Source organism: Anser cygnoides, chromosome 2 (assembly GCF_040182565.1).
Source record: "Anser cygnoides isolate HZ-2024a breed goose chromosome 2, Taihu_goose_T2T_genome, whole genome shotgun sequence".
Taxonomy (NCBI): domain Eukaryota; kingdom Metazoa; phylum Chordata; class Aves; order Anseriformes; family Anatidae; genus Anser; species Anser cygnoides.
In genome coordinates this window covers 119449801-119465213 of record NC_089874.1, presented here as the reverse complement: position 1 = coordinate 119465213, position 15413 = coordinate 119449801, and the positions used below count along the sequence as shown (strand labels likewise).

The 15413-nt window shown below is 37.0% G+C and overlaps 1 protein-coding gene across 3 annotated transcripts in view; it reads right to left on the bottom strand.

Annotated features, from left to right (window-relative positions):
- Nucleotides 1-287: 287 nt before the first annotated feature.
- Nucleotides 288-15413, bottom strand: part of UBE2V2 (ubiquitin conjugating enzyme E2 V2) — a 28961-nt gene continuing 13835 nt past the window's right edge. Inside the window, exons 1-4 of one of the 3 annotated variants that reach the window (XM_066992983.1) lie at nucleotides 12558-12667; nucleotides 11452-11597; nucleotides 8083-8208; nucleotides 288-1156 (exon numbers count right to left, since the gene is read on the bottom strand). In XM_066992983.1, coding sequence (XP_066849084.1) covers nucleotides 1010-1156; nucleotides 8083-8208; nucleotides 11452-11496 — 318 coding nt within the window. In that variant the 5' untranslated portion in view covers nucleotides 11497-11597; nucleotides 12558-12667 and the 3' untranslated portion in view covers nucleotides 288-1009. Of the gene's footprint in view, nucleotides 1157-8082; nucleotides 8209-11451; nucleotides 11598-12557; nucleotides 12668-15413 lie in introns of those variants that run through there. The other 2 variants (XM_048072418.2, XM_048072419.2) reach the window with 2 other exon arrangements.

Here is a 15413-nt window from a genome sequence, read left to right as displayed (position 1 = left end):
GGAAAGGTCAGATGAGTTTTTTGGTTTTGTTTTGGGGGTGGGGGGGGTTGTTTCTTTTTAAATATACAGTGCAAGTTCATCTAAAGAAGTGGTACTACAGATGACAGAACTTAGTCCTCTGCAGCAAAAGAAATACTTTGACCTCTAAAGTAAACTAAGCATACAAAAGTGGTAAGAATAAAAGGTGCACGTAAAACCAGCAGCATTATTCTGTTTGTCTTTCCACTACTTCTGCAAGTTACTGTACATATATTACATCACTATTATAGAAATGGCACAGCCTCAGACACTTTCCACATTTTATTTACATTTTAAGACTAACTTTAATCTCAATCACATATCCATACATTTCCTTTGTTTCACTAAAACTTAAATGCATGGTTTATTAGAACAAAGACTGTAAACAAATATTTGCCATGTCCGATACATGTAACACACAGGAGCTGCTTAACAGAAATTAATCCCCCCATTTTATAAATACAGGTATCAAAACAATCCTGAACATACTTTGTGACACTACTAGTAGTCGGCACCCACACCCTTGCAAAATTAAACAAGATGAGCAACGGTATTCACTGTACCTGCTACTTTAAAAACAAATTTTAACTGCAGCTCTTTTACTAAGCAAGATGGATAAAGCATGCCATTTATATTTTGCCTTCTCAAGAGATTATTTTCAGAAACATATATTATTCCACAGCAATCTGACACTTTCTGTCATGCTTTCATCTTGTAAAACCTGAATTCCAATTTTAGGCTATTTCAGGCTTATGCTTAAATGACAGTGCCTTGATAAGAGAAAAAAATAATTGTGCTGCCTTTTTCTCCCATAGTGCCTGAAAACATATTGGGCATACATATATTATATATATTCTTACAAATGTCCAGGTCATGTATACCAGCTGAAATTCTTTTAATGTGTGGGTGTTTGCATTGTGAGATTTAATCAAGACATTAACATGAGTAGAAGGTTGTTGTTTTAAGACAGAAGTTTGAGAATCAGCTAAAATTAATTGTTGTAAGTTTGTCCTTCTGGAGGTTGTGGAAGCTTCATATTTTCTTTGGACATCATTAGACGTCTTAGCTCTTGAAGTACAACTTTAATGCTATAAGAATTTTGCCATTTTGCTAACACTGGTATGCTCCGTGCATCCACCTGGAAAAAGAAGAGGGAGTTGTAAGTTACCATGAAATTTAAAAATATCTATATAAGTAACTGCTAATGAACCAACTGTTCTAAGAAAGAGTCTAAACATTCCCTGACACTTTCTCTGTGGCATTTATGTCACATGTCCCCATATTCATAAAATATTTTTTAGGAAAACAAGCATACACATGCAGGTGGACCCCCCGACCTGTGCTGATATGAACATTAGTGAGAAGGAAAGGGATGGGGTGAGAGGGGAGAGGAAAACAGCAAACAGTTCACTGCTAAACTGGAGGCATACTTTATAAAATTCAGTTTTATCAATTTGTTTCAAGTTACTCGAAAAAAAAAATCACCTTCTTTAAGCCATTATATACAGTTGGGTCCTCCTCAGCTCTTTTAAAAAACCTGACACACAGGAACTTGTGGAATACCTCTCTAAAGGAAAATTTCCCTTGCTGCAAGTTTCAGTTTGTGATTTATTCCCCATCAGTATTATGTGGAGTCACCACATATGCTAAGAAATAGCTTGAAAAACTGAAATATTTGATTTATAGCATTTAGACATCTCTTAGTTCTTTGCATTCTTCTTACAAAGCATCATGTCTCATGGAGCTGTGAAGACTACTGCATTCACTTACCAATTTGAACTGAAAGGGAGGGACATTTCATTTATAAAACCTGTGGGACAATTTACACAACCACAACAGCTCAGCACTTCTCTTCACACAAATAATGTTCTGCCTGGAGTCAGAACTCCTTTAAGCTGCCAATGACTGCATATCATCAAACCACAGCATAAAAGCAGTAAGATTACTTAATAATTATTGAAAACATTAATAAGTTAGGAAAGAAAGAGCATCAAAAGGAAATTATCTTACGAATCAAGATCACAGGTTTTGAAACTAACACCAGTCAGACTGCCACTGTTATTCCTGGAATACTTCCTCTTCTTTTTAAACAAGGGTATTTGGTTTAATGTGGAAGATAAAAGATCAGAGAAAAAAATCTTTAACTGGAAAACAGGTCCTATTTTCCTAAAAGACAGGGTATTAGATAAAAACACCTGTGAGAATAAGGGAAACTCTGATAAGAGATCACCTGTGTTACCAAGCAGCAGCTCAAGTAAGTAAGGCCTCGTGCAGCCTGAATCTTTGTTGTGAGGTACCAAGATCCTACAGATCTCCTCCTCTACAATCCTTCTAGGTATGATTAAAGCAGAACCCACCAGAGTTTCTGTCCAAACAGCTGGACCCAGTGAACAAGGAACATTAATTCATTTTAAAAGTTAGAATGGTAGATCTCACACTATTCAAAACAATTCTCCACGCAGAGAATGCAGTGAGAAAAGCACAAGACCACCATTTTTACTCACAGGGGTTCTCCAGAAAGAAAAACACATCACAGTGGTTAAGAATCCTGTTATTAGAGGAACCGAGTGCTCAGATCATAGGTTCACTTTGCATATAGCTGCAGATGTTTAAGAAGTTATCCCCACACACACACAAACACTTGTTAATACTTCTCTGCAACTAACTTACCATCTTCTATTTAGCAAAACGGGACAAAGTATGAGAGAGCACTCCCTAACTTCTTGCTCTAAGCCAGCAATTTGGCAGACCAGTAATTTAAACAACTTCCATGTTGGTCTGAAGCACAACACTTTCTACTGAAGTAGCTGAGGAGAGATCACGCCACTGACCCACCAAAACAGCAGTAGTCTCCCCAAGGAAATAGGGGGAAAAGAAGCCACAGTATAGGAGGCCAAGGACCAGGTTACAGCTACAACAGAAGATTCCCAGCCAGGAGAAATGTGCCTTTTGGGGGTGCGAGCCCACATGATAATAAACTGAAGACAACCATAAACAAACATGAGCAAGAAGAACAAGGTAAGTTTAAGACTTCAGTAGGTTTGAGAAAGAAAACTAATAATCTGTTCAGAAAGACTGGGTTAGCAAAAAATAGCTGGAAAGGCAGTTGCTCTGGTACTCCACCAGTGAACGTCTGTCTTCAGTCTTGCAGTTCTGCTTCCATACCACCCTTCTTTTCCTTGCTTCTCCTCAACTTTGCTTTTGTAGTCTCTCTCAGGTTTGGAGATCAGCCGCAGCTACAGCACGTAGTGGTCAGTCACCAGTAACGTTTAAACAATGCAATTCTACATAACATACGCTGGTTGTGTTGGCGTATGAGAGCTGATCACTTTGAAGTAAGCTCCTCCAACTTTTCTTTTTTTTGGCTGGGAATTTGTAATGGCAAACTTTCAGACTGTAAAGGCTGTTTTAACAAAGTTAGGAGTGCTTTCTGAGTAAAGACTGCTACGCCATAACATTTTGTTGCTGTTTATCTCAAGTCTCTCTTCGCAAGTCACCAACTTTTTTGATGACATCTTGCAGCGGTGAAGATTTTGGCTCAAGTTCTCTTTTCTGCATTGCAGAATTTATTTCCAATTTAGACCGTGCACAATAAATTCACTTTATGAAGAACAACGCTAAGGTATTTGGAAGGATGACACAAATTATGTTAATGTTCAACTCACACAAAAGCACCTAGGCAATATTCAAGTATGCATCCTGGTACGTAGAGGAAGAAAATTCAAGATCACAAAATCTAATAAAGCTGAAAACTGCAACCTGAGGACAATTTTATTCTGGGGATATACAACTGTAAATCTTTAAACAAAAGCAAGATAAACTGCATATATTATTTTTTCTAAACTACTGAAATCAAGCCAAGTAATTCTTCAAAATGTTGCAAAATATTGGATGCTCATAATGTTCCCAGCATCTAAGATAACTTTAAGAGGTAGCAAACTGCTTTGTTTACAATAAACACACTCAAAGCAGTAATTGGACAACAGTTTAACAGTAATTGGACAACAGTTTACAGAATTGTAGTTGATGTAAGACTAAATGAATTTAAAAGAAACAAATATTTCCAGCTGTAAATGCTATTTAAATGAACAGAGGTGACTGCAAATCCTGCAGGACAGACAGTTAAAGAACACTCTCACAGGTCCGAAAATTAGATATCCTCAAAAGACTATGGGAAAATAAATATCATGCCAGAACGCAACCTGTGTTTCGTTAGTACAGAATACAGAAGGTTCCAAGAGAAAAGACTCCACAGCATTAAGTAGAGTAATGTAAATACAATTTTACAACAGTGACACCATTAGCACAGAAAAGCATTTTGTCCAGCCCTCCATCAGTACTTGGGCTAGCTTTTCTGAACTTGGTAACCCAATTCTGTATACAAACTCAGTAGCTCCATAGGCAAATTGAAAAGCAGAAAACCACAAAGACTAGCTTGCATATAAGAAATGAAATTTACCAGGGTTGATTCAAAGAACCTAAGTTTAGTCTTTTGATACAAAATAACTTGTAAACTACCCCTCTCCTTTTCTGCTCTAAATATATCAAACAGCAGTCTCTGGGATCCATGCTGCTGATGGAAAATTTTACTTACAAGCAAAACTCCCCTCTTAAAATAATCAAAAAGAAGTCAATAAACTTGTAACTGTCTGTAAGGCTAAACTCATTACAGATACCTGCACTTTTCATGCAATACGTAAAAAACAGTTTAAGGCTAGCATCTTTAGGCTGAGTTAACTCTAGCACATATCCATCTCTCCCTTCCACCGTTGACATCCCAACTCAAAGCAAATTATTACCCTCTACGCTCATGCTGGGGGCTCTACTTTCCCTCAGGCATTAACTGGCATACATCTTTTGTAAAGTACACCTTCACAAGGTTACAAATATTTTGAGCAGTACTATAATACCGCTACAACAGAATTTCTGTTGCTGTTTATCTCATGTTTCTTTTCTGCAAGTTGCCAATATTTTTCATGACACCTATAAGCAATGTGATCAAAAGCTGGCCATGTGTGAAAAAACAGGCTGCAGAAGCACGGACAGCAGAGCTTGTCTGAAGATAAACACTGTCATTTCCAATCATTCAAAGAATGCAGCAAACCGCTTATGATCTATTATACAGAAGAATCAGAGAGAGAGCAGCTTCAAAGAAACAAGGAAATAAAACAGGGAGCAGAAACAAGAACTGTTCCAGAGAAGCTGAGGAATGTTTTAGGAAAAAAAAAAAAAATCTTAGCTTGTGGCTCAGACAATACAGTAAGCCTCACAAGAGATGGGTTCAAGTTCTGATTTTAACAAACTTCTTCAGAGTTATGGGTCAAGTTATTTTGTCTTCCAGTGTTTTCATCCATTAAGCATCCACACTTTTGTTTTGCTTTCCAGCACTTTGCAGCACATCTAGACACCATACGTGCAAAAAAACTACTGCAAATAGACCTCAATTTTGATCAGAATCACTTCAGTTTCTAAATTACATCTGGTTTTGAAGAAATCTTTCTCTGAAGTTACTTTTAAAAAGAAGCTTTTATGAAAAACTGTTCAAATAGCATGCACACACTATCACCAATACTTAACGCTATAAATAAAAGTTCTTACCTAAACCCTTCGTTTTAAAACATATGCTTAGAAGACTGAAAATGAAAACAAATTAGTTTCAAATTCAAGAAACTAGATGAAGAAAATAAAGTTTCTGACTCACTGAGGTAGTCATTCACAAACAATATTCAAATAAACAAACAAAACTACAACAACAAAGCAAAAAAAAACTAGGGTTTTCTCTGGAAAACTGAGTGCTGGTCATTCTTATGACCTCTAAAAACAAAGACTAATTCTCTTGCTATGTAAAATACGTTAATATTTTATTGCACTAATTCAGCATGTGAATTTCACCAGTAGATAGCATTTGTTAAACAAGTGATTCTAAAGCAGGTTGCACACTTTTATTAGTGCCTTTATTTTCAGTTAAATTAAAATACAGCGCCATGTTTACGAAACACCTCGTGTGGAGGACTGCAGACTGCATCTGTATACAGCTAATTCTAAGAATGCCCATTTTTACCCCTTGTTTATTCTACCCCAAGTTTACACAGAATCACAGAATGGTTAAGGCTGGAAGGGACCTCTGAAGGCCACGTGGTTCAAGCCCCCTGCTCCAGCAGGGCCACCCAGAGCAGGCTGCCCAGGCCCACATCCAGGCAGCTTTTGAAGATCTCCACAAGGAGGGAGTCTACAACCTCTCTGGTGCCACTGCTCCATCACCCACACAGTAAAATGCTTCCTGATCTTTAGTCAGAACCTCTTATTCTTACTCTTAACCTTTCCATTAGAAATTAATCTGTTCTGCACCAGCTGACTATCTGTATGTCTTGTATGTCCATTATGTATAACGTATCTGGAGCTAAGACTTCTCTACCCACACAGAAGCCACAGATAAGTCACTCATCCAAAAATAAAAAAGTGGGTTGAGCAAAGACAAAAACTCAGTTCTTCGTCAGAATTCCAGTTCCATGCTCTCATCTGTAAAATGTATCCCCAGTTTATCTGACAGACGGGTTTGGCATAACTCTAGAGAGCACAACAGCAAAATACGTTAAAACGCAAGAAACCAGGACAAGCAGTACATTAGAAATTACATAATGAATGAGTTTTAAGTTCATTAATGCTGAAAAATGTTTTCATTAAAAATACAACTTACTCCTACTGAAATGCTAAAATATGTAGAGTTATGCATTTGCATAGCAAATCCTAAGTTACAGTAGTTTATAAAACTATTGGGGTAAAACTGAATGAAGTTTTGGTGTAAGCTTAAAAATGTATTGGAATCAAATTTTCCTGTACAAATGGCTGAATTTTAACAGCAGTTTTATAACCACCAGCTGAACTTCCAGTCACAGTGTACAGCCCATTCCCCAGCAGGCTGAGGGAGTCTAAACTTCCCCAAACACAAGCTCCAAGCAGACTGACTCAGTAAGCATAAGCTTTCAGCCTTTGTAGGTCTGAGATTTGGCTTCTGGAAACCAGTATCTATATTCTCAAGCATGAACAGATGAATTAATGACAGCACACTTCGTCACTGATACTGAATAATACATGTTACTAGGGGGACGTACAAAAAGATTATAAACATACCAAAAGCTCTACTGCATTCCAGATTAGCAGCTTTGGCTGATCACAATCTCTTAATAAACAAAGATACTTAGACTACAAGCTACAGCTGGAATAAACAGCATTAGCTGGTTTGCAGATACCAATTTTAATAAGATCTCCAGGTAGAGGGAATTTGTTGGCTATGCAAGAAATACTTTCAAATCAATTTTTAAACTATTTCTGAGATGTTGGTCTAGTGGCTTTGGATAACTATCAGTATGCCATCTTAACACCTACAAGAGCTCAAACACATCGCAAAGAATGTAATTTATTGCAAATGGATCTTTACTATGAAAGGGATTACCATCTATATTAAAAGACCTTAAAACTGAAGCTTAAAATCATCTCAGATTGGAATAAATCCAGTACAAACAAAACAGGAGCATAAATACATCCATTCACTACAAGGGAATTACTACATCCAGATTGAGAATCAGGCAGAATAATTTCCATTTTAATTAATGGAAACACCAGATAAAGTTGGAATAATGAAACAAACTTAATGACTAAATAAATAATGGTCTTGAGCAATATAGTAGTCTGGTTAGGATATGAATCTAATACCCTTGTTTTGTAAGAGTAATACATGGAAAATACCTACACGTGGCTTAAACTTTTTTTTTCCTGTGCAAAACTTAAATCTTAATTTTTATTTAGAAGAGACGACTGTTTCAATACTATAAATAATGTTTGTCTCATTGCTAAGCCACTGAGAGCCACTAACATATTGTAAATACCTAAAGATTTGAATATGTGCAGTAGGCAAACAAATATTGATTTAAACCAAGAACTTTATCTTGTAATATTTAAATATGAAATTTCCTTCCAACATTCTATACTCCTCACCTTTGTTTTTCATTGAAATAGTTTATATTACAGATTAACAATGTGGTTGGTCTTACCATTTCAACTTACCATTCCATTGGAATTATTTATTCCATTCATATTAATTTTAGTTACAAATCTAACTGTAGGAGGTGCTTCTGGATATTTAGGTCCACACTCTACTTTCAGACTGTATATTCTGTTTTCATAGTTTGTCTAGAAAGCAAAAAGACAGACTAATGCATCTCTCTGAAAGCTAAGTATTAAAAAAAATAACACAAAGCAAAGGCAAGAGGATTAAAGATGAAGAAATATGAAGTTATAAGTCTGTTAATATTACGTACCAGTTGATGGTCTTGGATTACTGACAGACTGTTTTGGTTATATTGATTACCTGAGGAATATGTATAAATTATACTACTAATTGACTGTCCGTCCGAAAGTTTTTAACAAAATACATTTTTTTTTAAATTCACATTTACTCTTATCCCTCCTAGACATCTGCATTCCCAAATCACTTTTGGCACAGTAGGGGGCAGACAATCTTCAGGAAAATTACCTCACTCCCCACAAAAAAAATATAACACACACAAAAAAAAAAAGGAAACAGAAAGACAAAGAAGCAAATAACCCAACCAAGAACATGATTAAAACAGTTCTGTAAGAACATATTCCAAAAGTAATTAACACTCCACTCCAGAAGACAATCCAAGACTTCCATAGCTGAGGATTGATAAGCAAGGAGAGGAATCATTTAACATGTGGTTATCCAAAGCATTTATGAATTTGGACAGTACAGTTAAGTGACAGCTAGTTACCAGAAGATTATTTTTACCTGTTTCTAAGTGCAAATATATCTTGAGAAAGTCCAATTAGAAATGAATACAGGTGTTTTGTTTTTCTGTTTTTTAAAATCTTGTCAAGTAGGATGTGAATGACAGAAAGTGTCAGTGACACTGCTGGTCACTGATGCCTCTGTGCTCCAAAAGGAATATAAACCCAGCTTCTACACCTGCCTTTCCATTGGCACAGCACTTACAGTTAACATGAACCAAGAGCAGAAAGATGCCTCAAGATTTCCAAAAGGTACCATTTTAAGCTGTTCATCAGCCAGCTGTCACTCTCTCCAAGTAGAAGAATCAACCACACAGTCAAGTTATCAAATGGCTCTCCACTCTGCAGTCAATCAAACAGCAGTGTGGAGATCAGGCTACTGAAGCATCCTAACTGTGACCTATAATTTCAAGAAGCCACAAAGACTGTGCAGCAACTGGGTCAGAAAGAAACAAAGGTAAGCAAGATACCCTTTTTTAAGCAAAAAGGTTTTCTACTATTATTAACTGCTAAAAGCTGAAGGCCCAACAAAAAAATTCTCATTATTCACTCAGACAAAGCAATTTATTTCCCAGAGAGGGATGCTGTCATTTATAGTGGAAATAGGCCAAAACGTATATACACTGCTCACAACTCTGAAAAATCCTGAGAATGGCACTCACTCACATTCTCTTATTCCTATCCAGGTGGCTTCTCAATTTTGCTGCGTTCCTCCAATCACCATTTTACTGCAAGTCAAGTATGACCTGCTGACCATCCTGACTTGGTCAGCATCTGACCATCCAAGTATGACCATCCTGACCAGCTCCCCAGAAAGCCTAAAAAGCATTTTTTCAGGGTCAGAAAAAGGTTTCCTTTAATCCAAAACAAACCTCTCCTTCCCCCTTCATGTTGGTTCACCCTGCAAATCAAGTAAGAAAAAACGATAAGCAATTGTTTGCACTGCTCTAGAGAAGCCACAAATGTGAAGAACTTCATGCTACGGAGAGTATTAGTAATTTTCTGTGTTCTGCCAAGCTGCATGCTGTCTACGTAACTCAACCAATTCCAAAAGCACTCATTTTCTACAAACCCTGAAACTGGACATGAAATTCTTCTCATCAAGGTACTACCCACTGGCTTGAGAACTAGTGGCTCTCACTTTCCGCAGTTACTACATGCTGCAAGTCATTCTGCTATACGCAAGACTGCATGTCCCCAAAATGACCCAGAATTAGGCTTATTTGCTTGCACTCTTTCACAAAAAAAAAAAAGACAATATAAATTGACTAGAATTAAAACTGCATCACAGCATTGTTTTATTTTTATTTAAATCAAAAAACATTTGGGCTCCTACATAGTAATCACTCCCTTCAGAAATGTGCTAGGCATCTGCTTTAGGTGGAACCAGAAAGCAGTGACTGGCGGTTCTGGAGGATGTTTAGAGAGTCAGGGTGACACTACTTTTGTTAGCCCACATTTGTAAGTTCTTCTCAAAATGTCCCTTAGAACACAAACTTTCTTCAAAATGTATTTGAACACTGTGACTACACTGAAGCTAGTATCCAAGGCATACTGTCATTATATTTGTATTTTAAATTGGCCCTCTCTCAAATGCGTCCAAATCTCAGGAGCTCAGCACAATTACGCAGATAGTCAGAACAGTCTGCTGCATGTTACAACTAACTGGCTTCCAGAAGCAGCTTAAATTACACTGAATTTAACTAGAACTCTGTTACTCTGGAAGACTATCCTCAGAGGCCAATTTCTGATCTCAGTTCTTGTCTTGGATAAACCCAGTAAGCCCTCTGGCACCAAAGGACACACAAAACAGTAACCTCATGTTAGCAGTGAAAGAGGTGCTAACTTAGAGCTACTTGAAGTATACTCATTTGAAGTCTCTGTTTACACAGTGATCTTTTGTATCGTATTAACTCATTAAAAAGCTTGCATAAAAACTGCACATAAAGTTAAGACGTGCCCATTCAGATCTGGCAAGGCCGATGCTCAGAAACCAGGGATTACCACTTCTCTTACAGGCTTTCAGCGTAGATGACATTTTATAGAACTTAAAAGGTCAAAAGGATTTGACCTTTTTTATTATTATTTATATATTTTATCCTTTTTTATTATTTATTTATATATTTTACAGGTAACTAGTAACTGCTTGGTCTTTAGGATCGATTCAATCAGATTACATAAATTGCTATACTTGAAAATTATCTGTGAAAACTTGTGAAAGTTAAAAATGTAGCCACTTTGCTACAGAATTGAAGTTACCAGGCACATATGATAAACTGGGGAAAGACAGCTATCCTGTTTACTGGACTATCACTGTACACTTACGTGCAGTAATGATGGAAATATTACTGAGGAATATACTCAGTCATCTGTAAATTTCAAATCAGAACTGGCTTAGAGAGTTGCAGAAACACGTATTAGAGTGGAGGCTAGACTGAAAACACAAGCACCAGAAAGTGATGAATTTCAACATGAACATACAGTATTTCAGTACTACTGTAGTACTACTACTACAACTTCACTAAATTTTACAGGAAATTTTAACTAATTCCTTCACATTGTAGCAAAGTAATTTTTTTTTTCTCATTTTGTATTGCCTACGATGTTTTACTTTGGTACACTTACCCTTGGTGGCCCAATAATCATGCCTGTCCATCTGGTGAGTGTCATATCTTCATCATCTTCAAGGCCCCAGCTTACTGTACCATCACCCACTCCTTTCTGCCCTTCTTCAAGTTCTTCCAACAAGCGAAAATTACGAGGTACTTTAACTGGAGAAAAAAATGAAAGAATGAAATTAATACTGGCCACATTAAGAAAGAGATAAATAATTTCATTGCTTTTATATAGCATGCATTACCAATTGTTGAATGTATTTTCAAAGTTTAACAAAACACTCCATCTGAATTTATTTAGCAAGTTGTTCTGAAGCAACTAGCCACTTCTCTGAAAGCTCATTCCTACCAATCGATATCAATACAAACTATCAAAGAGAAAGTAAGAGACCTCTGTTTAGTTTGAGATGGCTTAATTCAGATAGTCCTCTTCTTCAAGTACAGTACTATTTAGAACCAATACATTTCAAAATCAATTCACTGTCACGTTCTACTCAAGCAGAATACAAATTAAATCGATACTGCAAATTCCCTATAAAAATAATTAAAGAATGCAATATTTAACACAACTAAGAAATGTAAACTGTATGAAAAAGACTGAAAAAAATCACTTGATTTGATTAAAAAACAAATCAACGAAACAGACTTCAATATCTGAAAACAAACTAGAAATCAAGTCTCATTTAATCTAGAGATTATTATTTCAACTTAACAGAAAAAGAAGGTAATAAGCACAGAAACACTGATTAAGTTGTTAAAGAGAGATAATGACATATTCACAACAGAATATGAAGATGTACTGCCTCTAAAGACAGCCAAGTAATATTCGCTTATGGAACTATAATTACTGGATTTTGATGATTATACATGAGGACTGACAGATATTGCTAGATATTAAACAAGTAGAAGTTTCATTGCTTTACATCACAGAAACTAAAATGATATTTCAGCACTGATGTACTGAACGAAGCTAAACTTGTGCTTGCAGTCATGATATGCTTTTATTTTCAAACACACGGTATGTAGTAGCAATAATACAATAAGGCTTTAACCTTCTTTCAAAAATGACTCATAACTATATATTTTTTTCTTATAGATCTTCTAATAGCTACTTACAGCTATAGTGTTTCCAATGTTACTGGGTTTTGTTTTTTAATAGAGAACCGTTTTGCACTGGAAGAAACCAGGTCCTTCATAGAATTAAAACTTTTGAGACTAGGTACAAAGTTCTTAGTAAGGAATATACATTAATCTGAAAAAGAAGGGGAGATCAAAGACAACTGTTCTGCACATCAGTTGTTTAGTTGCTGAGGTTTCAGGTTTGACATTAATCCTAGTCTGTATTCCAAGTGGCCTACCCAAAAAATTAAGACCAAAAGTATACAATATGTTTATTTAGTCAGTACGTGCACATATGGACCAGTAGAGACAAACATATCATTCAGCAACTATCCAAAGAGCTTATCTTGCATAACTTTGTTCTGAAGATTTTTTTTAAATGTTGTGGTTTTTTCCTCAACACAGACTAGGGAGAGTCTCCTAAAAATTACAGAAACAAATATCCATGTTCTCCAAACGCCCAGGAGAAGTCATTACGAGTATAGTATCAGGACAGTGTAAGGAAATTAAGTCACTCATGTATGGCCTCACCTTCCTTCTGTCTTTGGTAGTACCATTCACCTAAACCCATTAGGAGCTACGTCAGCTTGCTAACTGAGCAGAAAATTACACGTTTCGGTTAGACTCCTGACAGCTTGACAAAATGACCCAGCTCACAGAGAGCTCAGACAAGTACCAGCATGAGTGAGGCCACGGCAGCAAAAACTCAAGATGTAAAATGACATTTTAAGCGAGTTCAGCTACTCTGGAAACTTATCTTCACAGAGTTCACATACAATTACCTGAAAGCACTAGCACAATAGGGATCAAGGGGCAGAGCATTTATACTTCAGCGTAGATCCTTTTAAACAAGCTTCATTGAAATTCATCTGTTCATTCCTCTGGTTCCATCCTGACTTACTAACATTAGATCTGTGCACCTACGTACCTAATCCAGACCAGGTATGAGCACAGACAATCACATTTCTGTTACGTTAAACAGGGTACGAAGTTTTTATTTTTGCTGCTGATTCATATATGTTCCACACTGCAGTCTGCCAGTAAAAGGTTAATGCTAACCTTTTTAAAAAATAAAAATAAAAGAAAAACAAGCCCTGTGCCCCCCTCCTCCTTCCCCCAAACAAAACCACGTATTTTAGCATCCGATCATCACCTCACGCTTCTCCAGGGGCTTAAACCCAGCACTCCTCAGAAGCCTTGCTCTGACTGCCCAACTTGTGCTTTATAGCTCACCTCCTGCAGCAGCACATGGGAGAAGGTGGCAGACAGGCCCCGAGTTTATTTCCAAGCACTTGCTATCGCCGCTCACTGCCAGCAGCGGTTCCACTCCTCCCCAACCTCAGGTGCTCCTGCGCTAACTGAGCTCCTCGGGCAGCCCAACCGGCACCCTCGTTTAGCAAAAAGCTCTTCCTCCTTCAAGTAAAATCACATCCACCCAGGTAATCAACTGAATTGACTCAGGAAGAAAGCTCAACAGATGCCAACGCTGACTGCTGCATCTTCCAGTGCCTGCCCCTGCAAAACCATGGCTGTTGGGATGAGGGAACTTTTGGTGCAAAAAGCCACTGGACTGGCTCAGTCGTAGCATAAAATTGCACTCGACACACCAATATCTGTGGGAGACAACAGTTATTAGCAAATAACAACCCGCTATGACTAACTGTCCCATGGCCATCACAATTTTTTCCACTAAGTTGTCTGTGCTCACCAGTTCCCCTAACTACCCACGGGGAGCAGCAAAGGACTTGCGAACATTGAGAACTCCCAGAACATTTCCAGTAAATAATTGAGATCTGCTCTGAAAAAAAGAAGAAAGGATCTGAACAGCAAGCACCAGGCTCCCCACACTAACGTTCCTCTCAGTGCTAGAACTAGGTAGCAAAACACTGCTCTAGATTAAAAATAAGAGTCAAAATCCCTACTTTTAAACAAATAAACACCTATTGAGATTCAAACTCATTAACACTCCCCTACCTCCCCCCCCCCCCAAAAAAAAAAAACACATTACAAATTCTTAACTAAAACTGGACCAAGGAGTCACTCAAACACATTCCCTTTCAGAAAGTTATGCAGTCCTACAAGATTTGGGTTGGGGATACCACAAAAGACTGTATAAATCATCGTGTAAAATGAACCCACTGTTTCATAAGAACACTCCCATATTTAAGATACTTCATTCATTTTTGCAGACATATTTTATTCATTTATTTACATTCATCATATATGCACAAAATCTTTCACCTTATGCAATCTTATATTTAAGAAATATAAGTAATTTCAGAAAACAACCCTCTCCCCCTATTTCCAAAGATACGCTCTGTGCACATCTTAATTATGGATGTCTACCAGAGCTTTTTAAAACAACAAATTAACAGGTCACTATTCCTGGCTTGCAAAAAAAAAAAAAAAAAGCCACTAAACTGCTTTTTTCTTCCTTTCATATATGATTAGTGGTTTGTCCCCTTGTGGTGCAAATTTCTACTGACAACACTACTCAATATTTTATTAGAAAACGATTGTTGGTAGATTTCTTACAAGTGACCAAGAATACTGTAAAAATTAACACAATGGATTAAAAAAAAAAAAAGAAAGCATCACCAACCACCTTACCTTTATAATGACAGTCTTAGAAACTACCAGCAAACTGAATTGGAATTAAATGCTACTTCCATTTGAAGAGTACACTCATGCACCCACACAGGCTACAGTATAACAAAAGCAAACATAAAGCGCTATAATCTTTACTTAAAATAAATCTACGTAGCTTGAAGAACAGGATATACATATGACATTGAACCCTCTTTCCAGTGAAACAAGAGCTTCTATTTATAAAATTAGGCAATGATGGCCTGG